Source organism: Heterocephalus glaber, unplaced genomic scaffold (assembly GCF_053883595.1).
Source record: "Heterocephalus glaber isolate CG9 unplaced genomic scaffold, H.glaber_assembly_v1.0 deba00001444, whole genome shotgun sequence".
Lineage (NCBI taxonomy): Eukaryota > Metazoa > Chordata > Mammalia > Rodentia > Bathyergidae > Heterocephalus > Heterocephalus glaber.
The window spans coordinates 6,647,213-6,673,819 of NW_028258297.1; the positions used below are offsets into that span (position 1 = coordinate 6,647,213).

At 45.4% G+C, this 26,607-nt stretch overlaps 1 protein-coding gene across 2 annotated transcripts; it reads left to right on the forward strand.

Moving 5' to 3' along the window:
• The first annotated feature begins 6,615 nt into the window (after positions 1-6,615).
• On the forward strand, positions 6,616-26,146 carry LOC101723802 (cytochrome P450 2D17-like). Of its 2 annotated transcripts, XM_021258856.2 has the most exons (10): positions 6,689-6,823; positions 11,589-11,840; positions 12,648-12,819; positions 13,110-13,262; positions 13,351-13,511; positions 13,879-14,055; positions 14,233-14,374; positions 14,586-14,773; positions 15,193-15,334; positions 15,430-26,144. In XM_021258856.2, exons 2-10 carry the CDS (start codon positions 11,652-11,654, stop codon positions 15,606-15,608), a joined length of 1,503 nt encoding a protein of 500 aa, XP_021114515.2. In that variant the 5' UTR covers positions 6,689-6,823; positions 11,589-11,651; the 3' UTR covers positions 15,609-26,144. The 2 variants fall into 2 exon arrangements, with proteins under 2 accessions (XP_087069930.1, XP_021114515.2); XM_087213804.1 differs by having other exon boundaries at positions 6,616-11,840; positions 14,532-14,773; positions 15,430-26,146.
• The last annotated feature ends 461 nt before the right edge of the window (positions 26,147-26,607 follow it).

Here is a 26,607-nt window from a genome sequence, read left to right on the forward strand (position 1 = left end):
CCTTAGATAATAACCCTCGTTCCCTCCTTCCCTACCTCTGGAAACCACCATTCTACTTTCTCTTTCTGTTAATTTGACCCTTATGGGAAAGTCTTCAAAGTGGAATTCTACACTATTCGTCTTTTTTGACTGGCTTATTTCACTTGAGATAATATCTTCAAAATTCCTTCATCTTGGAGCAGATATGAATATGCAGTAGTCTTCACATTCCCTCACGTTTCTCCTTTCTTGGTTCATTTAAGAGGGGGAAACACAGTCTGAAAATCTTATATGAAAATTTCAGAAATAAACAATTTGTGAATTTGAAATAGTGAGTGACACTGAGCCTGATCAATCTCATTCCTCCTTCCTCCACCTTGCTCATTAAGAACATGAATGGTACCTTTGTCCAGCACATTCTTGCTGTATTGGATATGGACTTGCGGATCGCTTGGTTATCTGACCAACTGTTGCTCTGTCACAGTGCTGGGTTGACATTAGAAGGTCAAGAGTAGCCTAACGCCACCTCAGAGTGCTCTTCCCCCCTACATCACTTCATTTCATCCTGGAGGCTGTGGTCAGCTCACAGCATATCATGAGAAGTATGTGCAGCACAATAAGATCCAGTATTTGAGAGACTCCACTCAAATACACTCATTACATCATATTTTATAATTGTTCTTACTGGGCTTGATTAATATATTTCCCTTTGTCACTGGTGCATATGCGGAGGAAATACAGTGTTTCATGGTTCAAGTCTATCAGAGACAGAAACCAGCTGGGGTCGTGGGATGACACCCACACACAAGGGCATTTACCCACCCCTCTATCAACGAACACTTGTATTGCCTCCATTTCTCAGCCATAGTGAAAGATGCTGCTGTGGTCCTGGATGTGCACTGACCTCTCAGAGACTGTCCTTCGATGCTTTTGGATATGTGCATGAGCATGGGAATTCCTGGGTCATATGAGAATTCTTTTTAGTTTTATGAGAAACCACTCTACTTTTTCCCACCGTGTCTTTACCATTTGATAATCTCATCAAGCGTACATAAGCATCCACAGCCTCCACACATCCCTACTCATGTTTTCTATTATTTCTTTGAAAAAAGGCATGAGAATGGGTGTGAGGTAGCATCTCATTGTGCTTTTCGTTTTCATTGTTCTAGTAATGAGTGATATTGAGGGTCTTTTCATTTGCTTGTGGGCCACACTGTATATTTTCCTTGGAGAAATGTCAATTCATGTCCTTTTCTCAGTTTTCTATTGCGTTATCTTGTTTTTGTTATTCTGTAATGTTGTGATATTAACGTCTTGTCACATTTGTGACTAAAAAATATTTTCTCCCATTCCATGGGTGTCCTTTTCTCTCTGTTGATGGTGACTTTTGATGCACAACACTTTTAATATTCATGAAGTCTAATCTGTCTATTTTTTCTTTTCTTGCCTGTGCCACTGGTATCCTAAGGTATCATTGCCAAACACAACTTGGTGAAACTTTTGGCCTTTTTTCTTGTAGTAAGAGTTTTTATAATTTGAGCTCATGCATTCAGGTCTTTCAAATTAAAATTTAAAGATTTGTGTGTGTGTGTGCGCGCTAGCTAAGGGCTGTACTTCAGTCCTGTACACATGGATATATAGGTTTCCCAGCACCATTTCTTGAAAGACCATCCTTTACTCATGGAATGGTGTTGGCACCCTTGTTGACAATTGCTGCACCATATTTGGTGAAATGATTACTGTCAGCGGTACCTTCAGAGAACACACTTTCCTTCTTGTGCAAAAAGATGGACTTATACAAATGTAGATAGTATAGCCTACTGCATTGATACAGCCTATTGCATCTAGAGGCTCAATGTCGCTTCTAGGCTACCAGCCAGTACAGCATGTTATTGTCCTGCATATCTTAGATGATTGTAACATGATGATATGAGGTCAGCATGCCCAGGGATTAAGATTTTTAAGCTTCATTATGATCTTAAAGCACTTCCCAAGTGTGTATGTGGCTCTTCATTGATTGAAAGGTTGATATGTGGCATATCATTGTCGAAGGTGTTTTTCCTAAGCCTTCTGTCTGTTGCTATGTACGTCCTACTTTACAACAGTGCCACACTATATTGATTACTGGTCTTTGTACACATGGTTCCAACAGTGGTTTGACATGACTTTTGGACTTTATGGTAGAAAAGTGATACCACTCAGTAGAAGCAGTACTGAAAATTTTGAGTTTTGATCTTTTATTAAGCTAGCAGTATGTGGACAGATACTATCTGGTGATGGTGGGCAGTGGTAGGGAGGTATAGCTCCCCACTCAACCACACAATCATGAGGGTAAATCACTGATACTCCGGTGTACCATGGTGCAATCATGTCCTCTGGGTGAGGGGTAATTTTTTTTCCCTCACTTGTAGGAATTGAACCCAGGGCTTGTACACGATAATTTTCAAGAATGTGTATGCAATGATGTTAAATGCTTTTTCTGCATCAATTGAGATGATCATTTTTTTTTTACTTTAGTCTTGTAAATGTGGTATATTGCAATGATTGATTTTTATATGTTGAAGCATCATGGCATTCCAGGAATAATTTCTACCAGGTGATGGGTAAACAATGTATACACGCAGATGTGCATGTATGTATATATTCTTACACACGTGTGTGCACACACACACATATATATGTATGTATGTATGTATATATGCAGTTTTAGTGATTATTCCCAAAGCCTGGAGAATGCTTGGTAAGCCTCTATCACTGAGCTACATCCCTAACTGTAATTTTTGATAATACTGTTACAGTCATTTTGCTAGTATTTTGTTGATTTTTGTATGTATATTCATGAGGGATAGTGGTCTGCTGTTCTTCTCCCTCCCATTCTCTCTCTCCCTCCCCCTCTCCCTCTCCTCCTTCTCCTTCTCCTTCTCCTTCTTCTTCTAGCATACTTGTGTGGCCTTGGAACCAGACCAATGTTGGCCTTGTAGACTGAAGTAGGAAGTGTTTCCTTGTCTTCAATTTTTGGCAAAGCTTGGCAAGCATTTGTGTTAGTTCTGCTTTAAATGATTGGTTTCCTTTCCAGTGAAGCCCCATGGTCCTGGTCTTTTCTGTGTTGGTACATTATCTTTACTGCTGAATCAATCTCTTTAGTACTGTAAGACCTATTCAGAGATCCTGTTTGTTCCTAGTTCTGTTTATGTAGATTTTTGTGTCTCCAGGAATTTATCCAATTTAAACTATAGAATTGTTTTAAATACTTTCTTGGATTCCTTTTTATTTTCATAGAATCTGTAGCAATATCCCCACTTTGCAGTCTAATCTGTGTTGTCTTCCCTCTTTTCTTCTTATTCTACCTAGCAATAGGTTTATCGATTTTGTTAATGTTTCTCAAGAACCAATTTTAGTATCATGAATTTTCTGAATTGTTTTCTCACTCTGTATTCTCCCTCTCCCTCGCTCCCTCCCTCCCTCCTTCCCTCCTTCCCTCCTTCTCTTCCACTGGGACTTGAATCCAGAAAGCACTGAGCTACATCCTTATGCACAGCCTCCCACCCTTTTTGAGACAAGACCATGCTAAATTGCCCAGACTGTCTTATCCTCCTGAGTATCTGGACTACAAAACCCAGCCAGTTCCTTTATCTCTGTTCTAACTTTATTTTCTTCTCTCTGATACCTTTGGATTTGATATGCCCTTCTTTTTCTAGTTGTTTAAAGTCTATACTTCAGGGCTGGGGATTTAGCTCAGTGGCACTGTGCCTGCCTCACAAGCCCAAGGTCCTGAGTTCAATCCCCAGTACTGCAAAAAAACAAATAAATAAATAAATAAAGTCTATACTTCAGTTATTGGTTTTAGATCTTTGTTCATATTTAACGTAAGTATGGGCAGTTGTAAATTTCTCTCTGATTCCTACTTTCCTGGATGCAATGTGTTTTGGTACACTGTGTTTTCCTTCCCATCCACCTCAAGTTTTTTTCTATTTTTTCCCCCAGTACTGGGAATCAAACTCAGGACCTTGGGCTTGCAAGGCAGGTGCAGTGCCACTGAGCCAAATTCCTGGCCCAGGTTTTGTTTTGTTTGGTTTTGGTTTTTTGGTACCAGGGATCAAACTCAAGACCTTCTGTTTACGATCAAGTTATCTTCTATTCTTCTTTGACCTATTGGGTTTTTTTCTTTTCTTTTCTTTCTGTTTTTTTGTTTTTGTGGTACCAGGGATCCAACTCGGGACCTTGTGCTTGCAAGGCAGGTGGTGGAATCACTGAGCTAAGTCCTTGGCCCTGACCCACTGGTTATTTAAGAATATGCAGGTTTCAAATAGTGAAGGGTGGAGGAGGTGAAGGGTGCACAGGTAATGGGGAAAAAAACAAGAACCAAGATACATCATGTAGCGGTACAAGCACCCAATGATAAATGTAAATGTATTGTTTACCTAAAATCTGCCAATAAAAGAATTTAAGGGAAAAAATTAAAAATATTTGTTTGGGTGGCTGGGGATTTAGCTCAGTGGTTTCCCTGCCTGCTGTGCAAGCACATGGCCCCAAGTTCGATCCCTGGTACAAAAAAAAATTTTGTTTGGAAAGAATATGCAGGTTAATTTCCACATATCTGTCAATTTACCTTCTACTGATTTCATACTTCTTCCACACTGGCCAGAAAATATTTTTATATGAGTCTATTTTTTAAGAATGTATGGAGATTGTTTTTGGACTAATGCTTGGTCTGTCCTAGAGAATGTTCTATGCACACTTGTGGAGGATGAGTACCCTGAAGTTGTTGGGTGGTGTGTTCTGCATCTATGTGTTAGGTTCAACTGACCAACAGTGTTGTCCAAATCCTGAATTTCCGTCATATTCCTATATATAGTTGTTCAGTCCAATATTGACAGTGTGTTATTGAAGTCTCTAACTACAACTCTATAGGGAACGGGAAAGGGGATATTACTATAGACCCCTGCAGTGTGCCTCCTATGAGACATTACAACACATGCGATAAGAATAAAGAAAGAAAGGAGACTCAGAACTGGGTCGTGTGGCTGATCAACACTGCTCTGGGCAACAAAGAAAGACCCCCAAGGACATCCAGTATTTATTAATTACAGAAGTGAGAAGAAAAAGAGCAGCGTATGCTTTGAAGACATGTAGTGATAGAGTGCCAAACATCTGGCATGAGAGTGCCAACAGGGCTGTAAGGGAGGAGGTACTGTTTATCTTGCTTGGATAGAACAAATAGGTACTGGGACCAGGTGCAATTAGCCAGCAACCCATTGGGTCAGTGAGGGGCCATAATTCAAGGGAAAGGATTTTAATTGGGGTCATGCTGACCTCAGCTGCACATAACTCAGCTGAGCCCTGCCACTTCACAGACCAGGTCTTAGGACTCTGTGACAGCCATCGGGAGAGAAGCAATACTGAATCTGCATTCGCTCTGACTCCCAATATAAAACAATATAGCTGAATTATGGAAAGCAAGAATTATGTGCCACGTATCGCCTGCTAGTACTGGGCAGGGATGTCTGCTACACAACTCTAGTATTTTCTCCTTTTCCCTCCAGTTCTCCCACTTTGCCTCCATACACATATTTTGGAGGAAAATTGGCACATACATTCATGTGCCAATTAACAAGGAGATATGTTCTGCCAAAGAACTGTGTCCTTTGGCAATTCATTTTTTGAAAACATTACAGAGTGTTAAACACAGTAAGATGACTGTGACATCACTAGGTGATATAATCTTTTGGGACAACAATTGTATATGCTGTTCATCATTGGCTGAAACATCGGATGGGGGATACGAGTATGTGTTTGAAATTATATATTCTTGCTGGATTGAACTTTTATTTTTTTTTTGGTACCAGGGATGGAACTCGGGTCCTTGCACTTGCACAGCAGGCAGTGAAACCACTGAGCTAAATCCCCGGCCCCTGGATTGAACTTTTTACCATGTATGATATCCTTTTCTTTTGTAATCTCTTTGTCTTAAAATCTATGACACTGATATAGTCACCTCAATTCATTTGTGGTTATTCTTTGCATGGAACATCTTTTCCATGCTTTTAATATCAACTTCTTTGTGTTTTATTTTGTACCAGGGATCGAACTCAGGACCTTGCATTTTGCCAGGCAGGTGGCAGAACCACTGAGCTAAATCCTTGGCCCAATGCCAACATTTATAATCACCTATGTGGTCAACTTGTCCAGTGTTGAGTATTTCCTTATGGCTTTCAGTTACCATCTAGTGTAATTTCAATTTAGCCAAGAGAGGTCCTCTACCAGCTCATCTAAGGCAAGTTCACTGTTAATTGACCCCCTCCGATGCTGTTTAACTGGCAATGTCTTGATTTCTCCTTCATTCTTGACAGTTTTGCCAAATGGAAAAAGTTTGGTTGCCACTCTTACTTTCTTTCACAACTTAAATATATTATGTCATTATCTTTTGGTCTCCATGGTCTCTGATGAAAAATTAGCTGGAAATTAGCAAGGAAACATACCGAGGTTTCCTTGTACGTGATGAGTCACTTCTCTGTACTACTTGAAGCTTCTCACTGCAGTCCCCTGCTCAGAGTGCGCTCTGAGCACACTATGGCCCTTTATCAGTACGAGAGGCTCTCTGGGAAGATGGGTGGACTGCGAGTCCCAGAGGTCTCTGCGCACACTTGCGGACTACAGGTCCCAGGGGCCTCCAGGCGCACAGAAGAAGTAAAATCCGGTGAGGGCCTAGGCCCTTCAGCCAAATCCTCTCGACACGCTTGGGTTGAGGGCCTCCTCCCGGTTCGCAGCCTTCTCAGCTGGCATTCTCCTCAGAGCGCTCTCAGCACCGGTCTCTGCACGCCGCCCGGGCCGCGGATCTCCCGAGGTAAAGGGTGGCCTGGGCAGCTGTTTCCCTCAGGACGCTGCGAGGCGCTGTTTCCTCAAGTAAAGAGCAAGGAGGCATCTCCCGGAGCGCAGCAGGCCGCCGAGCCCCGCGGGGACCCTGGAGGTCCCGGAGCCGCGGGCGCTGCACCTGCCTTCCCGGCCCGGCCCGTCCGTCCGATGGAGATGGGGCTCAGAGCGGGCCGCGCCCCGCAGCAGGCGTGGAGGCGGTGGGGGCTCCGCCTGAAGCCTCCCGAAGCCGCCCGCCCGGAAGCTGGGAGGAGGTGGGGTCCCAGCAGGGCCCTCAGCAAGTGTTGTGGAGGATGGAGTGAGACGCTGTCGCTTTGTCCCCGTGAGAGCCTAGGACGCCAGAACCACCCGCGCACTGTTTAAAGGGCAGGTGTCTAGGGCGGAACCCAGAGGTTCAGATTCCAAAGTGATGAGGTCAGATGCGGGAAGCTGTATTTAATAAGCTCACCTGAAACTGAGGACCTCCGACCCCCAGTGAGGAGGATGGAGGCCAGGGGCAGGGGACTTCAGCAGCATTTATGCCAGGGTTCTGGACTTGATGGGGCAGGCAGTGACTGGCAGATGAGACTGCTCTTCTTGGTATCTTCCTTCTTGCCCTGGGGTCCACCCAAGACTTGGATGGAGAGAGGAGTGTTTGTCTCTTTCTGGCCATCTCTGAGGACCACCACCCGTCATCCCCCCACCCCAATTAGGTTAAATGGAAACATACAGAAATTTTACAGTGAACCTACGAGGAATTTTACAGTGAATGCCCACAGTCCACCAGCTGGAATATACAACTATCAGTCTATTGCACTTTGTCACAATTCTGTCCACCCCGTCCATCATATTTTTCTTTGTTGTGAATTTTAAAGGCTTTGGGGGGCATCTCTGTAAACTAGTCAAGCATGCATGTCATCAACTAGAGTCTTAGAATTCTCCTTGCTTATTGATTTTGAAATAACAGAAACTGGTATCTGAAAGTCTGACTTCAGCTCTACCTGAAAGATCTTAGGTTTTTCTGCAGGGTGGGAAGAGCTTTATATATGTTATTAGGAGGATTTCAAAACAATCACCCATGGTTCTATATCACCATAAGCACAGAGACATAGATTGTGTGATACTACTTCTGGAACAAGTTGTTTTGAGAGGGAACGAATGGTCCTAAAAGCCAGTAGCCTCAGCAGATCAAGTTGGCAGTGACTGAAGTGAGTCTTCTTGTGTGCTTGGTGTCCTATCTTTATACTATAAACTTGCCCAGTTTGAACCTGCTGATTGTGTGTGTGATGCCTATGGTCTAGCAGGGGGGCGCGCCTAGGGACAGCCTAGTCTGGCTAGTCTCTGAGCCTGTGGACTTCCTGAGTCTGGTCACCATTTCTCCTGCTGTGTAAGTCATCAGACAGCATGCTGCCAATAATGGTGGGGTCCTGGCACCAGTGCTGCCTCGACTTGAGGTGACAGATCAAACTGGAGGTCTCTCTCTGTCACTTCAAAGCTGGCTGACAAGGGGGCTTCCCAGAGCCTCACTTGTCACATCTATGGTTGGCAAAGAGCAACACCCAGGCCTGATATGTAGACCTGTATCTGCTATAAGTGCTGAAAAGATGAAGGTCCCCAGTGTAGACAAGTAAAAACAATGCGAAGCCATGCAACACCCTGCAGGGAGGTCCAACCACATTCTGCTTCCTTCCACACAAGCAGAGGCGATAACATTTTGGTAAATTGGGTCATTTATTCATAAACAGTTCTTACTTGGTGAATTCCTACCTGTCATCCAGGGAGATAGTAGTGTAGGATCATTGTCCCATGTGAGGAAGCAGCCTGAGCTTCTAAGTGACTTGCCCGTGGCTGCCAAATAATGTGGAGGAGAGGACCCACACTCAGCTGTCCTAAAACAGATGTTGAATAGAGAGAGCAGAAGGAAACTTGGACTCGTGCAGCCCTAGAGAAACAGTGCTTTTTCTGTCTGGATCTTTGGTCAAAAACAAGGCCTTTTTCATGAGGAAGCCAAGGAATGTTCTCTTACTATGGCTGCGTTCTGGCCAAGGGGCTGTGGGTAGTGAACTTTTGGGTTAAGAGTAGCACAGGAAGTCCACTCAGGTGACACCAGCCTTCAGGGACAGGCAGTGTGAATGGATGATTCTGAGAAGTGTGAGCAACTTCCTTTGGGCTGAAGTGGACAGAGGTAGGGCAAGGCCATGAGGTTGAGGCCAGACTTTTGCCCTGAAATATTGACCATTAGATGAGACAGTGGGTCTGAAAGTTTTTTGAATCTGCATTTAGTAGAACTTGCTAACTGGTCAAGGTTTAAGAGGAAGAAAAGTCTGTGATGCCTCTCAGCTGTCCATTTTGGTGACTTGGTTTTGGGAGATGATATATGGCTGGGTATATGGGGAGCCCCTGCCTAGGAGTGTGAGCCAGGCTGCAGTCCTTATCCTCCAGTGCAGTCTTGATGTCATGTGCTGCTTGGTTCTGTGGAGAAACTGGTCCCAGACAGGGTCCCTATGGCTCATGACGTGCAGGTCTGGCTAAGGAGACTGGGCCCTTGAGCACAACCTGCAAATTCCCTGTGACTGTGAGTGACTGTTGCCCAGGCCTGGAAACTCCTGTTTGTGATGCTTTTTGTGTCCAGCCAGTTCACCTCCCTTTCTCAGCTGGAGCACCTACTGTGGCTGAGCCTCATGTGCCAGGCTGGGTTTTGCTGAATATCTTTTCTAATTTTTTTCTCAAGGTTGACTTCCCTTCCCAGGTGGGAAGTTCCCCAAGGGAAGAACCAAGAAAACAGTGACCTCTGTAAGAAGGTCCAGTAATGGTACTTCAGTCTACTAACATGTGTGTGTTCCTGTGAAGACAGACATTTATTGTTATTAAGCAGTCATGGAAGTTTTCTTATTTAATTATTATTACTAATCAGCCTTTTGGCTAAGTTCAAGTGTAGTATCTTGTTTAATTACTAAACTTAGGCTTGTTGTATTATTTTGTAAAATAATTTAATCAGTAAAATATTTTTTAGCAGCTGTGATATAAGAAGTACAAAAAAATGTACCAAGCTTTTGTAATGTTGTTATAATTACATGTACAGCATCACTACTACTAAAAAAAAATGGTTGCTTACTTATTAATTTTTGGAAAGCAGAGAGTTGCAATCAGATGTTCAATTTAAAGAAAATTTTGATCATATCTCCTTGCTTATCGGTGGCCGATCAATCCTCCAGTTGCCTAGAAAGGGGGACGGCAAAGGTTAAAGACAAAAGACAATAGAGATGTGTGTAATTTCAAAGTATATGGGGAGGCCAGGAGGTCAGTGCATCAGAGTGGGCAAAGGCAAGGACCTGCAAGCTAGCCATCATTCATTGGGTACACACAATAATTGGAGGGAGTATCTGGTGACTTAGGGGGCAGCAGTGATCCTTTGTCAATGGAATCTCATGCTGATGTGGGCCTAAAGGAGAGCATTCCTACAACAATAGGTGGGGTGAGTTAAGCTGATAGGGAACTTGTCCCTCCCCAGGTGAAACCTTCCATTACTACTTGGTTCTCAAAGAACCAGGAAGTCTTCAGCTGATGTAGTCCTGCCCTTGAGTGCCTGAGGCCTCAGCTGTGACTGGAGGCAAAACCGAGTTATGTTTCCCCGTGCCATACCCATCTTCTGGGCAAGGCAACATTGGGCCTTAGACAGCTATAGTCATACTTTAACTATGAAATGATTTTTCCCCAAAATTTATGTGGAGTGGGTCTCAACACTTGCCAGACTTCTATAAGACCTCTCTTCCCAGAGAATAATGTCCCTCAGTTCACAGTCACTCCTCTCTTTGAAATCATGGCTTATTCACGTCGCCTTTTGACAGTATGTACATTTGTCAACAACTATTTTCAAGACTGAAATTAGATCAGAAACTTAGATCAGAAGACTGAAATTAGATCAGACAAGCACCTTGAAAGTCCCGAAGAATTGCAACCAGTTCATCGAACCAGACATTGATAATTAGTTTATGTATCAAATATTGCACTAGTTTATGTTTGTTACCCATTTTTTAGTATTATAATAAAATATTAAAAAGGGAGTTTGGTTACTTATGTACATTAACTATGTTAACTATTTAAATGCAGCCTAAGATTACACTTCTTCATTCAGTGTGGCCTAGACAAGCCTAAAGGTTGGACATGCATACTCTAAAGGGAGGAATCCTGCCCTCCTCAGCCATCAGATTCCTAAGGCATCTGTATGGCCTGGGCCTCATCTTAAGTTCTGTCTTCCAGAGTGGTCAAGATTGCTGTGATCTGCACTGCAGGTCAGACCTTCAGTCTGTCTGCAGTTCCTCCATGAAGCTTGCAAGAAACATCCCTCCCCAGCCTGATGAATTTTCCCCATTCCCCTTAAAGTTCTACTGGCTTGGCATGTCAGCCCTCGACTTTACTATACCTCCTCTGGATCATGTACCTGCCTCCTGGGGGAGGGCACATTTCAACTTTCAACCATACCACAGTACCCAACCCAGCACAAAGATTTAGTGAGCTTCCATTAATCTCTTTCCAGGTCTCTGAGCCTCTCTCTGGGTGTCACCTAGAGACAAGAGGAAGGGCAAATATCGCTGTAACTTCTCTTGTATCTGCTCTACCCTAGCCACTCCCTCTACCCTTTAGCTGAGTCAACAGAGTGGGTTGGCACTGGGCAAAGGGCAGCCTTATCTCCTGCATAAGACAGGAACTAACCTGTTTACGTGCCCAGGGTGTGGTAAGGGTGTGCTATCTGGTCCTAGGTGCCTGGAGTGGTGAGGGCCACCAGGTGTGTCCAGAGGAACCCAGTGGTCTGCAAGGCAGCCATGGGGCTGCTGACCGGGGATGCGCTATTCTTGGTGGCCGTGGCCATGGCTGTGTTCCTGCTCCTGGTGGACCTGATGCACCGACGCCAACGCTGGGGTGCTCGCTACCCGCCAGGTCCTGTGGCACTGCCTGGGCTGGGCAACCTGCTGCAGCTTGACCTGCACAACATACCGTATTCCTTCTACAAGGTAAGGGATTTGGGGTGCAGGCTAGCAAGAGATCATGCAGTCTGCACCGCCAGGAGCAGACAGCGGTAGGCAGAGCTACAGGCTGGACAGGCACATAATACCCCAAGAGATACCAGATTGACGGGCTTCCCGGGGAGGGCACATCCGAACCTGGGAACACTTCGAACTTTCTAATTGGAGAGGTGTGGGAGGATGAAGACCAGGAAGTAGAGCAGGATGTTGCAGTGGTTTTGGCCCCTAGTTGGACAGAATGGAAGTTACGTAGGCCCCATGTCCATTCTGATGATAATCACAGGGAAAGCTCTTTCAATAAGGGCAGGGACCTGAGCAACATTTCAATCAGGAAATTGAGGTTGAGAGAGGTGCCATGAGCTGCTTCCCATCTTATGCTGCTGTGAATTTGGGCCTCACTGCTCACCTCTGTAAACCTGAGATTCATCATCTATAAAATGGGATGCCACTGGACCCCATGCACGATTATGTGACTCTAGCAGGTCCTAATTAGGTGGTGGGATCTAGATGTATAGTGATTCTCTGACCTTAGAGGACATGGCCCCCAGCATCGAGATGGCAGATCTTGGGTTGTAGTGATGCTCACTGGTACAGTGCTTGTCCAGCATGGGTGAGGCTGTGAGTTCCATCCATACTGCCATAAAGAAAAGCAAAACAGGCACCAAGTCTCATCTTTGCACTGCTCTACCTGGGTCCCCAAAGACTTATGCAGTGAGACTGGGTCCTGCAATGAGAATAGGTTCTTAAATGTCATAGAGACCAATATTTGATGAGCACCCTGTCCTCCACCTGCAGTTGCGGTGCCACTTTGGGGACGTGTTCAGCCTGCAGCTGGCTTGGAACCCGGTGGTTGTGCTCAATGGACTGGTGGCTGTACGTGAGGTGCTGGTGAACCACAGCGAGGACACCGCAGACCGGCCTCCAGTGCCCATCAATGAGCTTCTGGGCTTCAGGCCACGAGTACAAGGCAAAGGATGGTAGGGTAGAGGAAGCATAAGGGTGGGACATGGGAGGCAGTGCTCAAAGGAAGGATAGGGTCTAATGGGGGCAATGATGTTGTCAGGGGACACCAGAAAATGCCAACAAATTCTGAGGATGAAGCCTAGAAATGGACCCTGGAAATGGAGACTAAGTGTGTGGTGTGTTGGGATTGAGTCTACCCTTAGGAAGAGAAGAATGAGGGGGGGGGGCATGAAGGACACAGCCAGAAAAAAATTAGTCATATGTATATTGTGTATATGCCTGCATCATAACCAGGGTTGGTCATGGCACCCTATGGACCTGGCTGGCGTGAGCAGCGCCGCTTCTCCGTGTCCACCCTGCGTAACTTAGGCCTGGGCAAGAAGTCACTGGAGCAGTGGGTGACCGAGGAGGCCTCTTGCCTCTGTGTCGCCTTTGCCAAACAGGATGGTGAGTGATGGACTCTGCACACAAGAAATGGACAGGGTGGGAAGGGAATAGACAACAAGGACTCACTGACCTATGTCCCTGCTCCCAGGATGCCCCTTTAGCCCAGGTGCCCTCGTGAACAACGCGGTATGCAATGTGATTGCCTCCCTCATCTATGCGCGTCGCTTCGAATACAATGACCCGCTCTTGGTCAGGCTGCTGGACCTGCTGGAGGACACTCTGACAGAGGGCCTTGAGTTGATACCCCAGGTGAGGGGCCCAAGAGAGTCTTGCAGGGACAGCTCTGTGCACAAGGCCTCCTCCGCTGAGAAGGATTGGCATGCAGGGGTGATGGGGAGAGGGGATCTGGGAGAGGCCACTGGAGGAGGAAAGCCCGGAGGTGGAAAGTTTAAGACAACACTAAAGGGAGAAATTTGCCAAGGGTAAGGGACCCAGAGAGGGTGAAACCCTGTGGCTCCTGTCTGCTTTTAAAGCCCCATGAGCCCATGAAATTTCCAGGGCAGGATGTTCCAGCATCCTGGGGCCAGGAGAGAGTATAGAGGCTGGTACTTGGAAGGGAGCAGGTGACCACTGGGGACAGGCAGCTCCCAGCTTCTCCTCTCTGTTGCTGTCACAGGTGCTAAATGCATTCCCAGTGCTCCTGAGAATCCCAGGTGTAGCTGCCAAGGTCTTCCCTGCACAGAAGGCCTTCTTGGCCCTGATGGATGAGCTGGTGACAGAGCACAGGGCAACCTTTGATTTGAGCCAGCCACCTCAAGACCTGACTGGTGCTTTCCTAGCTGAGGTGGAAAAGGTGAAGGGTGGATTCTAAGGAAGGGATTAAGAGCTGTGGGTTGTGGGTCTCATGAGGGGTGAGATATGGTGGGGCCTCAGTATCTCCCAGTACCCAGCACCTAGGTGTATGGGTACAGATAGTTGTCATTTAGGGGCTTCCTCCCTTTACCCCCTGAACCCACCCTTTCTGGCCCAGGCCAAGGGGAACCCTGAGAGCACCTTCAATAATGAGAACCTGCGCCTGGTTGTGAGTGACCTGTTCATGGCAGGGATGGTGACCACTTCGACCACGCTGGCCTGGGCCCTGCTGCTCATGATCCTGCACCCGGATGTGCAGCGTGAGCCCAGATGGGACTGGATGGGAGAAAGAGGGAGGAAAAGTAGCAGTAGGGTCTCCAGCCTGAGTTCATGAAGACCACGAACTTTTCCAGGCCTCTGTAAACCTGATGCCCTCCTCACCTGAACACAGCCCTTAACACGGGTGGAGAGGGTCAGGGCACAGCCCCCTGGGACTGACCTGCCGTTTGAGGGGGGTGCTTGTCTGTCCAGGCCGTGTGCAAAAGGAGATCGATGAAGTGATCGGGCAGGGTCGGCGCCCAGAGATGGGGGACCAGGCCCGCCTGCCCTTCACCAACGCCGTGATTCACGAGGTGCAGCGCTTTGGGGACATCGTCCCAGTGAATCTGCCTCACATGGCATCACGTGACATTGAAGTGCAGGGCTTCCGCATCCCCAAGGTAGGCCTGGGCCCTCCTTCCCCAGCATGGCCACTACCAGGCGAGGCCAGGCAGCACCCAGGCCACCTGATCATAGATTTCATAGATGCTGCCAGGACCACCCTGGGTGTACATGATACAGAGCACAGACGGTGCACCCTCTCCCCACCAGGCCCCTGGGGTACTAGATGAAAATGAAAACAAGTCAAGTGTGTTGGAAGAGCCACTGCTTAGAGAAATAGGTGGTAAAGGGGGACCCATGGAGCCTTACCACTAGGAACTGCCATTGGATCAGAGAAGGTGCTAAGAAGCTCTCGGGCTGAGGATTAACTCAAAGGGTCAATTTGTGTACCTGGAAGAGTGCGCTTATATGTGGTTAGTAATAGAGGTACTTGTGTCCCCTATTATAATTCACCTTCCTACCAGTCATCTTTTACCAGGGGACAGGGTTGGTCGTCAATCTGTCATCGGTGCTGAAGGATGAGACCGTCTGGGAGAAACCCTTTCACTTCCACCCAGAACACTTCCTGGATGCTGAGGGCCACTTTGTGAAGCATGAGGCCTTCATGCCATTCTCAGCAGGTACTTTAGCGCCTGAATCCCTGACCCCTCTCTAGGATTCCTTTCAGAAGTAGAGCCCAGGCCCCAGACTAACTGAACCCCTTCCCCACCCACAGGCCGTCGCGCATGCCTTGGGGAGCCCCTGGCCCGCATGGAGCTCTTCCTCTTCTTCACCTGCCTCCTGCAGCGCTTCAGCTTCTCGGTGCCTGAAGGGCAGCCCCAGCCCAGCGACCAAGGTGTTTTTGCTTTCCTGAACACCCCATCCCCCTATCAGCTCTGTGCTGTGTCTCGCTAGAGGAGGGACAAAACCCTACTCTGCCTCAGGTGGGAACCTGATGTAAAATAAAACCATCTGTGGCTGCAAACTGGTGTCTGGGTCCAACCCCCGAACTAGCCCTTTGTAAGACTGAGGGCCTTACCAAACGCTCCAAGGAGCTGACTATAGTGAAGCACACCTAGGAATCCCAGCGGTGCCTTCAGAATGTAAGACCAAGAGCCTTACCAAACGCTCCGAGGAGCTGACTAATGAAGCACACCCAGGAATCCCAGCGGTGCCTTCAGAATGTAAGACCAAGAGCCTTACCAAACGCTCCAAGGAGCTGACTACAGCGAAGAACACCCGGGAAGGAACACACCGGACAAGTTGGAAAACAGACCTTTATTAGTCTGGCCAGACGGCACTCCCAAAGCAAAATAGCTTAGAGAGGCAACTGGCTCAGAATCCGAGGCTGTTTTTATAGGGGGTTGAGGGGGAAGTTAACATACAGAATTAAAGAAAAGGGGACAAAGGTTAGTGGTCGACTGTCACATATTGATGGTCAGCAGACATCTGCAGCTTGTTCTAACAATTGTGGCGCCTGGAATATCAGTTCCGGGTAAACAAAGAGTTGAGTAGTTTACTCTGGGACTCTAGGTCTGTTACAGATCCCTATCTAGCATCCCTAAACTAACAAGCATCTCCATCCATTAACTCACATTTTAATCACAATGGGGCTGGAGAAAAGGAACAAAGGTTATGCAGTCCCACACCTTGTCTCTGATGTATCCTCAGCCACCTGTCTTAAGTGGACCCTAATCCTGTCTCATCCATTCTTTCCTGACCACTAGAGTCCAGGAAAGAATTGGATTTACTGATGCTCAGCTGTTAACAGCTCACCCCATGTCACCTATGAGTGATCCCTGGCTCTGGGTTGTTGCCAGCCCCCAGGCAACAATCTGGGCTCCCAGGATCTCAGGTAGGTGTTGAGTGTGAACGGGTGTCTGCTCAGACTGCATGTAATCTTTGGCTGGGAGGCAAATGGTACTGATGGTCCCCAAGACCCTGCTCAGATTTAGTCAATTGCTAGGTTTCACAGAACTAGGAAAGCTGTTACACTCACTGTTCTGATTTATGACAATGAGGATACAGATGAAAATCAGCAGCAGTAAAAGGTACCCTGGGTAGAGTCCAGGAAGACAGGAACAAGCGTTCAGCTGTACTGTCTCAGGAAAGTTGTCCAGGTGATGGACAGATCTCCAGCCACAAGGCAGGACACAGATTTAGTGGGCACTGCTCACCAGGGAGGCTCAGCCGTCCCTCAGTGTCCACGGATCCATCCCGTCAGCATGGAGCATACACATGAGTGACCTCAGTGACTAAGCCATCACTGCTCAGCTCAGGAGAGGGCCTAAAACCCCAGTAAATCACACAGCCGGAATAAACTGTGGGGTGTGGCCTACAGATTCTGCTATACAAAGACACTCTTATCAGGAAGGTTGTACCATGGCCTTTGGTTAGGTTTCCAGGATTCAGGCATTTGTTTTAGCGCATTTAGGGTTGATCTCCGGAGCCTATGAAGTAACTCTACTGCTCATGCCACCTACCTTGGCTTTTACAGCAAAATGATCACAGATGTGTAAGTATCTGCGTTAATTTTTTTTTCTTTTTTTTTCTCAGTACCGAGGATCAAACTCAGGACCTTGTGCTTGCGAGGCAGGTGCAGTGCCACTGAGCTAAATCCCTGGCCCTGCACTAATTTGTTTTTATTGTGGTATGACACATACCCTAAACTTATCAGCCCCCAGCCCCACACTTTTTTTTTGTCATGTTGAAGGTCAAACCCAAAGTCTTGCTTTGCACACTTTCATACCACTGGGTACACCCCAGCTCCATCTTACTATGTCCAAGTGTACTTTTCAGTAGTATCAAGCACATTAATTATGTGCAACATCACCACTGTTCTCCCACAGATTTCCTTACATCTGGCAGGTGAAGTGCTAAACCACTTAGACAGTAGTTCCCCATCCCCTCCAGCCCCCAGCCCTGGCAAACATGATGTACCTTAGTTTCTATGAATTTGACTGCTATACGCAAGTCATCAATTCAGCAATGCCTACATTTATAATCACCTTGTGGTCAGCTTTCCAGTGTTTAGTATTTCTTTACAGCTTTGAGTTACTATGCAGTGTAATTTCATTTCAGCCTGGAGAAGTCCTCCACTAGCCCGTCTAAGGCAAGTCCACTGTCAGTGTAGCCCTTCTGCTGCTGTTGAACTGGCAGTGTCTTGAAGTGAAGGAGTGAAGGTGGTGGAGGCCCCACTTTGGACCCCGCTTCTTGCTGCCCAGAAGCTGAGAGGAGGTGGGGTCCCAGGGCTGCTGAGCAAGTGTCGGGGAGGATGGAGTGAGCCGCTGTCACTTTGTCCCCAGGAGATCCTGGGACGCCAGAACCACTGGGGCACTGTTTAAAGGCAGGTGTCTTGGGCGGAACCCAGAGGTTCAGATTCCAAAGTGATGAGCCAAGATTCAGGAAGCTGTACTTAATAAGATCCACAGATAATTCTCAGGGTCACCTGGAACTGAGAGAAGGACGGAAGTGGGGCTGTTGGGCAGCATTTATACCAGTTTTGTGTGTGTTCTTGGGCCTGAAGAGGCAGGCAGTGCCTGGCAAATGTGACTGTTCTCATTTTTTCTTCAGTCTTGCTGTGGAGTCCACCTAAGAGTTGAGTGGAGAAGAGTACTTCCCCCTGCCCTCCATAGAAAAGGTTTATCATCTCAAGAACCCCATTACCCCCTATTTAATTAAAAAAGCTAAAACATATAGAATTTTACAATGAACATACAAGGAGTTTTATAGTGAGTGCCACAGACCAGCAAGAAAGTATAGCTGTCAGGTTATTGCACTGTCATCTATCCACCCATCATTTATTGTAGGTTTTTTTGTGTGACTGCATTTCAAAGTCGGGTGGGGCCATCAGTATATGTCCTAGGGAAACAAGCATTCATGTCATCAGCATATCATTAGAATTCTTGATTATTAATTTTGAAGTAAGAGAAGCTCTACGAATTTGTAAGTCTGTCTACATCCCAGTGCTAACTGTCCTCAAGGTCTTAGTGGTTTTTCTGCAGGGGCCATCTCTGAGACCTGGGAAGAGCTTTACATGTGCTGTTAGAGTGATTACAAAACAAGTGGACAGACAGCTACATCACAGAGAGCAGGCATGGATTGTGTGGTTAATATTTCAGTGACAAATGTTAAAAGGGAATTGCTCTGAGAATGGAAAGGTCCTAAAGGCCAGTTGCCTCCCCAGATTGGGTTGGTAGTGATTGAAGTGAATCCTCCAACCTCATCTCTGAGATGGATTTTTACACTATAACCTTGGCCAGTTTAAACCTGCCAGTTTGGTGTGTGATTTCTTATTTTCTTTTTCTTTCTTTCTTTTTTTTTTTTTTTTACCAGTACCAGGGATCTAACTCAGGACTTTGCACTTGCAAGGCAGGCGCAGTACCACTGAGCTAAATCCCCAGTCCTGGTGTATGCTTTCTACACTCCAGGAACAGATGTCCATATCACAGTTGGCAAGTCATGGCACTGAGATATAGAAGTTTCTTGGAGTCCCTTGTGTTCACATATTTTCATCTATGATTACAAAGCACCCTATCCAGTTGTCTAAAAAGGAGAGGAGAGAGGTCCTGTGGAAATTCATCTCCACTGTCAGAAGGACTGTTCAGGGTCCATGGGCATATTTTTACCCATAGAGGACACACTTAGGGAAACATGGCATTTTATGTTGCTGTCTCTGAACTGAATGTGGGGGATGGGTTTGTGAGAAGGCAGCATGTGCACAGAGCCTTGCCAAGGACCTTGGTGCTTAGAAAGGACAGGAGAGGCGATCCAAACCAGCAGTGGTAGATGGGGCCTTCTGGAAAACAGATTGCAAAATTTGGAATGATGTCTGTTTCCAGGACACCGCAAGGCTTCTGTCTCCATCTCTGCCTAGTCAGTATTCTCCCAGATGTGGTCTCTAGGAGGTAGTGGACGCTGCAGTATAATATAGTGCTGCACAGGCGAGGGGTACCCAGTCAGGGGCTGTGGCAGAGGCCCTCTCCCTGCAGGAGGCAGGCCACCAGGGAGACACAGGTTTTGTTGTTCCCTGAGCCTGTGGAGCCCCTGGGTCTGGGCACCCTCTCTCCTACTCTGTAAGTCATCAAACAGCACTCTGTTGATAACAGTCAGGTCTTGTGACTAGTACTGCCTTGTCTTGAGGTGACAGACCAAACTGGAAGTCCTTCTCTATCATTATGAAGCTGGCTGACAATGCAGGTACCTTGCTACATCCTCACTTGCCACATTGGCAGGGCACAAAAAACTACATCCAGGTTAGATATAGAGCTATATCTGTTGTAAATGCTGAGAAAATGAGGGTCCCCTGGCTTTACACAAAGTGCAATCAATGCAAACTCATGCAACACACGATTGAGGTTCAGCCACATTCTGATTCTCCCCACAATAGCAGCTGTGATGCTTCTGATTATATGCTATCATTTTCTTTTCTGAAACAGTTCATGTCACCTTTTGCAGCTTTTGATCTGTGAGTTGTGTGAGCCACCGCTTGGTCTGTCCATATGGGATTCAACACCATGCGTTGTTACTGCAAAGTGCCTTGAGGGCTTGGTATATACTCTGAGAGTGGTTGACACACATTGTGTTCAGTACGTGGTAATTCCAACTGAATCCAGATTTATCTCCTGTGTTTGGAATTTTCCTTCAAGAGGAAATCAAGCCAGGCAGGCAGAAGTAGATAGAACAGGGAGCAAGAGTTGCCTTTGGTGGGATTTGAGGAGAGTTCTAGAAGAAAGTGAACCAGGATAAGAACGAGAGCCCCGCCAGTAGGGGAGACAGAGGAAAGAGATTTCCTGTCAGTGTGGAACCTTTGTGGTTTATACCTATTTGATTTAAACCTCTCACCTGTCATTCTGGTGTTGCCAATCAGTTAAGCATTCTTTTGCTCAATTCAGATAGAAATCATGACTTGGCAAAGTGCATTTCTGCTAGGGCCCTGATGCCACTGGAAGACACCAGATAACACTAGATGCCATGAGCTGACACAGCCAGGTCTGGTCTCTTCCCCTGCTGGCCACTGCCATTTCATATTGCCTTGGGCCAGATGCCAAAGGTCAACTCTCCCCAGAGCTGGTCTCTCTCTCTCACTGATTTTCATTGGCTGCTGGTCTGTATCTCTTTAGGGCTAACAGACCCATTTATTGTTTATTGCTTCTTCTTTTGAAACCACTGCCAGAGACTCCTGCAATAAGTCTCTAGTCCCCCCCTGCCCAATGCATGACGCAAGGTTGAAGAAAAAGAAAAACTTAAGACAGAGTTAAAGAGAAAGTGTGAACTGGGACAGCTAATACTCCTTTGGCAAAAGGCACTGGCCTGTCTCTTCCACCAAATTTTAGTATTCATCAATCGGGGTAAAAGGTGCAATACGTGTAAAGATGTGCAGTAAGTGAAATTCCCATGGAAACTAATGCAGGCAAGGCTTTAAAGAGAAGTCAAAGCATTTGCAAATTAGAAGCAAGATAGACAAAATATATGGTTGTAATTAGAGCATTGTCCTTCAAACTATGAAGGGACTAATTGTGGGAATGGAATTTGGGTGCAATCACTCCGACCTCAGCTACGGATGTTACCTCGTATTAGCCCCACAGCGTCATAGGCCATTACTCTGGTCTCAGCTGTGCCCCTTAGCGGGCCGGTCATGTTAACCTGCATGCTACCACAGTGCTCATGAGATACTTCTGTGAGTCATGTAGCTTCAGTCAGACTCACTTCTTAAAGTAAGCCAATCGAGGGATTTAACTCTTTACAGCCTGCCCTGCTCACAGCATGTTTGGGGCATAATCAGTATTGCGGGCTCTGGCAAACCACCACTCTGTCTGTACTACTCAGAATAAAAGTCCTGATTAGATATTCAGGACCTTCCGAGACTATCCTACTTGTGAAATAAATTCTGAGGAGATTTAACCAACCACCAGAGTGAGGTTTTATATTTTGAACAGACACGCTGAGCACAAGGGAGTCAGTACACCAGCAGGCGCCCTCCTAGACTAACCTGAGAGGTGTCAGAGGATTGATCCAAGTGTTGGTCGGTGATTGGTTCAAATTTGGGCCTGATAATTGGTCCAAGTGCAGCGCTGTGACTGGCTCAAATGGGTGTCGTGGCAGCAGTTCAGTGAGAGGGTAGGCAGCAATGAGGTGTTTAACAAATTTTGCATATCTACAAAAAATGACTGGGCTGTTCCTGTGTCTGACCTAAGTGTCCTTCACAAATAAGCCAAAAGCAAACAGGCTGCTTTCAGCAAAGGACAGGCTGTTTCTCTCAATAAACAGAAGATAATCTCCCCAGGCCTAAAGGCCAGTGATTGTCTACATACCTGCAGAGACAGAGACTGTCCTTGGACTCAATCATAAACATTTCACCACCGATCCCTTAGCCACTTCAGTACCAATATAAGCCTAATTCCTTTCCCAGTTAATTGCTAATCTCTCTCTCCCTTGGTGTTAGCCCATCCTCTCAGGGATGAAATCTCTCCCAGCTAGCTGCCACTAGCTCTCTGTCCCATTGTCAGCCCATCCACAGGAATGTGATAAACTTTTCACAGCTAGCTGCTAAAATGTCCTGATTTCTAGTCCCTGCTAAATGGAATAAAAAGAATTTTCTCACAATGAAGAGCCTGTTTTTGTTTTTTTTTTGATACCGGAGATCGAACTCGGGACCTTGCGCTTTCGAGGCAGGCGCTGGAACCACTGAGCTAAATCCCTGGCTAAGAGCCTGTTTTTTGTTGACAAGTGGATTCTTTATAACAAATATGACATGTTCTATATTTTACTTTTTTGTATACTTTACAGCTCCTTTCCCCCTGAATGTAAGATTTATTAAGACATGTTGTTCCTCCATCTTGAGTACCTAGGAAGGTGCATGATATATAGTGGGTGCTTGGTATTTATTTGTTGAATAAAATCATCTACTGTGGGGCTGGGGATTTAGCTCAGTGGCACCACACCTGCCTTGAAACTGCAAGGTCCTGAGTTCGATCCCTGGTACCACAAAAAAAAAAAAAAAAAAAGAATGTGCAAGTCATCTACTGTTTCTGCAATAACTAATGTTCTCTCTGTGGCTTTGTGTTGCAGTGTTTGAGTACAGTGTGTCTGTGGGAGCTTCTTTGAGTTTAATCTACTTGGAGATCTTGAGCTTCTTGTATTTGGGTACTCATGAGTTCCACCCAATTTATAACTATTTTGGCTAGTACTCATAAATTCTGTCCTTTGTTCCAAAATTATCTTAATTTTAAGTTGTATGTTTTAAATTTTTAAAAATTACTTGTTTCTCTCATGATGCATTGTCTTTTGTTAAAATTACATTTTATTCTTGTTCTGTATATGTTGCATTTGGACTTAGTTGCTTAAAAATGCTATAAAATGGGTGTCTTATAAAATCATCTTAGGTAAAGACAGTTCAGGCTTTTATCTGTCCCTTAAAGAATGCTAAGCAAACAAGGATTACTCTGCCAGCTAGTAATTGCCCTTAGGGCAGCTGCCACTCTCAAAGCAGAGGATAGGTTTCTCCAGTTGCCCTCTGGTGAATTTCCACCCCCATTGAAGCCAATGGTGGATGGAACATTGACCAGACAGACAGCTGGATTCCGTTCGGGAGACAGATCTCTGACTGTATGGAACACCTTTGAGAAGCAAGATCCGTGGGCAACCCACTCTCCAGTCCCTCTTGTGTCTCTCTTAGACAGGCACTTGCTTTCTCTCAATAAATGTTTTCTACTCTTAACCTCCATTGTTCCTAGAATTCATTCTCCAATTTTAGAGAACACAAACTCCCACTTCAGATATCTAGCAGGTTTGGGAGTTACATCTATTCCCCCTACATCATCTCTACTAGTAAGATAGACCTCTAAACAGAGAAAACAAATCTTTTATAGATTAGAAACTACCCCCAACTTTCTCTCTCCCCTCCTAGGCATAGTCTTCATCATTTATGTGTGGTGGGGGGAAATACCTTTGCTGATAGCTTATGGATTTTGGAACTTTGACAGCAGACTTGTAGAATGCTATGTGGTATTTTTTTTTCAATGTTTAAATGGCTTGAACTTAACTTGGACTTTTTCTCTCTGCTGGTGAGTTAAAAACTCCCCTTAAACTTTTCTCAAATTTGTTGGGAGTTCACTTCAGAATCTCTTGCAGTCAGACTAAGGCAATTTGCAACAAATGTTTTGTCTTACACCAGGGAAAATAGCAATCCTGCATTTGTGTTTTTATAGGCTCACTAGAAAAAAGGGATTTTTAGTGACCCTTTCTATTCCTCGCATGTGTGCATCGGAAACCCGATAGATGTTCCTTTACTAACGTGTGAATCATGGCTGATAGGCTATGAGTGTAAGTTTAACCCGTGATGCTTCATAAACACAGATGTTTCAGGTTATACCTTGAGTAAAACTGCCTTGGCCAACCACTGAGGAAGACTGGTCGGGAGGTTGGGCAAATAACACACAGACATCTCAGGAGATTTGCCTTAGGGCGCAGAGCAGGACCTCCTAAGCCACTACCTTGACTCTGCCTATCTCTGAAGGTCATGATCTCTTGCAGGCTAAGAAGTGCTCTAATTTATCCACTGATCTATTTTTCTCACTCTCTTTCAGAGAATTAGAAAGCAATAGTGTAGATCTCTTGATTATCAGTTTAATTTTGCTGGTAATGCTTCCTTCTTGAAAGATGGCCGTTACAGCTGGAATCAGTTGTAGCTTGTGCTTTTGGAAACACATGGTGGAGTTAGGAATGTGAGTTCCCTGGGAAGATAGAGTGGTGACCAGGTAAAAGGTGGCTAGTCTGACCCGACCTATATTCTACCTCCTGACGGCAGCCACCTGCCATCTGTAGGTTATTTAAGTCTTAAATTAGATATTATAGATTTGGAGTAATTTATTTTAAAAGATAGGCCCTGAAGAATTTGGTTAGAACACTTTCATTCTCACTCTCTTTCAAGAGACAAAAAAAGCAGCCATTCAGGTTCTTTGATTATTGGTTTAAATTTCTTCCTGGCAGTGCAGTTGGAGGCAATCATAGCTTTTATCTCTTTTGCTAAGAATTACAGGCCCACCCTGGGAAAGCTCTTGATATTGTCTTTCTACACCCGAGATGGTTAAGCTTTAGTTCTTGTGCCATACTTAAAGTCACTCTTCTGTCCCTTCTCCACTGCCCTGCCTCTCAGAAATAATGCAGTTCTCAACAGTGTTTGGTTTAAGGCAGTTAGTTCCCTCCTCTGGCTGCTGGATTTCAATACAAAGCTTCCCAAATGGTGAGTTTCCCCACCTTGGAACCCTTTCAGAGTAAAGCCAACCTTCACTTGTCTCTGGGCCATATTCAATAACTGGTTTAGGTTTAATCCTGAAACTCTCACAAAATACATGTAAAGATTTTAGTCCAAATTTATCTTTCAGCCCTCAGGCAAAATTGGAGATTAATTCCTCTTACTTCCCTCAAGAACAATACTGACTGGTTTTATAGCACAGATAAGTTCACTGATAGAACAAAACATTCCTAGGGAACCTTACGTTTGTAATAACAGTTTTAAGCAGAAACCGGTATTAAAGAAGAGGCACAACCCTAGTCCCTAGAAGACTGCCTCTCTAGTCATGATTTGTTATGATTTCTCTCCAAAATGTCTTGCTAGGCTGGTCACTGTTTTCAAAGATATGCTGAGACTCTGATAAAGGAAAGGCTATAGCTAAGTATGGTTCAGGGGTCACAGGATCACAAGGGAGGAGGTGTTTAAATGGCTTCGATAATTAAAAGGCTTGAACTTTACTTGGACTTTTTCCTCTCTGCTGGTGAGTTAAAAACTCCCCTTATACTATCTTATCTGCATGAAAGAGCAGCTAACCCAGCTCTGGCCACTTCCTTGCACCTCCAGTCTGTTGCTGCTGGCACTGGATGGGGTGACATCTAAAGGACACCCTAGATTAGGCACAGAACAAGAGGGATAGATAAAGGTGCCTTCTTTCCTTTTGTTTCTTTTCAAAATGGGAACAAACTCATAGGTAGACATCTGTAGCACAGCAGGTTGGAGCCTTGGTAGGCCTTCTTCCCTCACTGTTTGGAATTCATATTTAGCTCCAAAGAGTGTCACTTAGTCTCTTTCTACACTCAAACCCAGCCTGAGCACACCCTGCCCCCCCGCCCCGAGAGTTAAAATTACCTTTTACAGTCTGTCCCTTTAGAAGGAATAGTTACATGTGGCTATCAAACAACTATGGCTATCAAAGCAACAGTGAGAAGGCTGTATAGCTGGATATTGCAGTCAGACAGACCATCAGCCTAGGGCCCATCTTAAAAATGTCTTTGCTGGGCTGGGGAATTAGCTCAATGGCACCTGCCTCACAAGTGCAAGGTCCTAAGTTTGATCCCTCACACCAAAAAAAAAAAAGCCTTTGCTTTCACAGGTGTAAAAACTTTTTATTCCTTTTGATTCTTATTACAAGAGATCTCTATTAATTTACCTGCAAAAGTTCTGACTAGTTTTATTTATAGTTTCAAACCTAAAAATTATCAAAGGGTTATTATAATTTAACTTGGCCACATACATCTGAGTGCACTCTGGTTTATAAACAAGTTGTCTTATGTGTGTTTGTCTGTATGTTCAGTTTGTTACAATACATGCAGCTGTTTTTGTTTGAGCTCAACAATTTTTACTTCGTTTTGCCCTTTTGGATTTTTTTAAAAGACATTTGCTGGTAACTTAAGTTGGCTTAGAGATGTCATTAAAGATATGCCAGATGATCAAAATGATGTCAAGAGTAGTTTTAAAAAATACAGTTCACACCCCCTGCTGCACAAGCACAAGGACCCAGAGTTTGATCCCCGATACCAAAAAACAAACAAACAAAAAAACCAGTACATATTGTCTGTGTATAATAACTCAGGATATCTTTCACTGACCAAAAATAATGTGTTAATTGTTATGATTTGG

Excerpts from the sequence above, each read along its gene's own strand:
- LOC101723802 (XM_087213804.1), top strand. The coding sequence starts at position 11,652 with ATGGGGCTGCTGACCGGGGATGCGCTATTCTTGGTGGCCGTGGCCATG. Across the intron at positions 11,841-12,647 it reads TACCGTATTCCTTCTACAAG|TTGCGGTGCCACTTTGGGGA; the intron begins GTAAGGGATTTG and ends CTCCACCTGCAG. Across the intron at positions 12,820-13,109 it reads CTTCAGGCCACGAGTACAAG|GGTTGGTCATGGCACCCTAT; the intron begins GCAAAGGATGGT and ends CATCATAACCAG.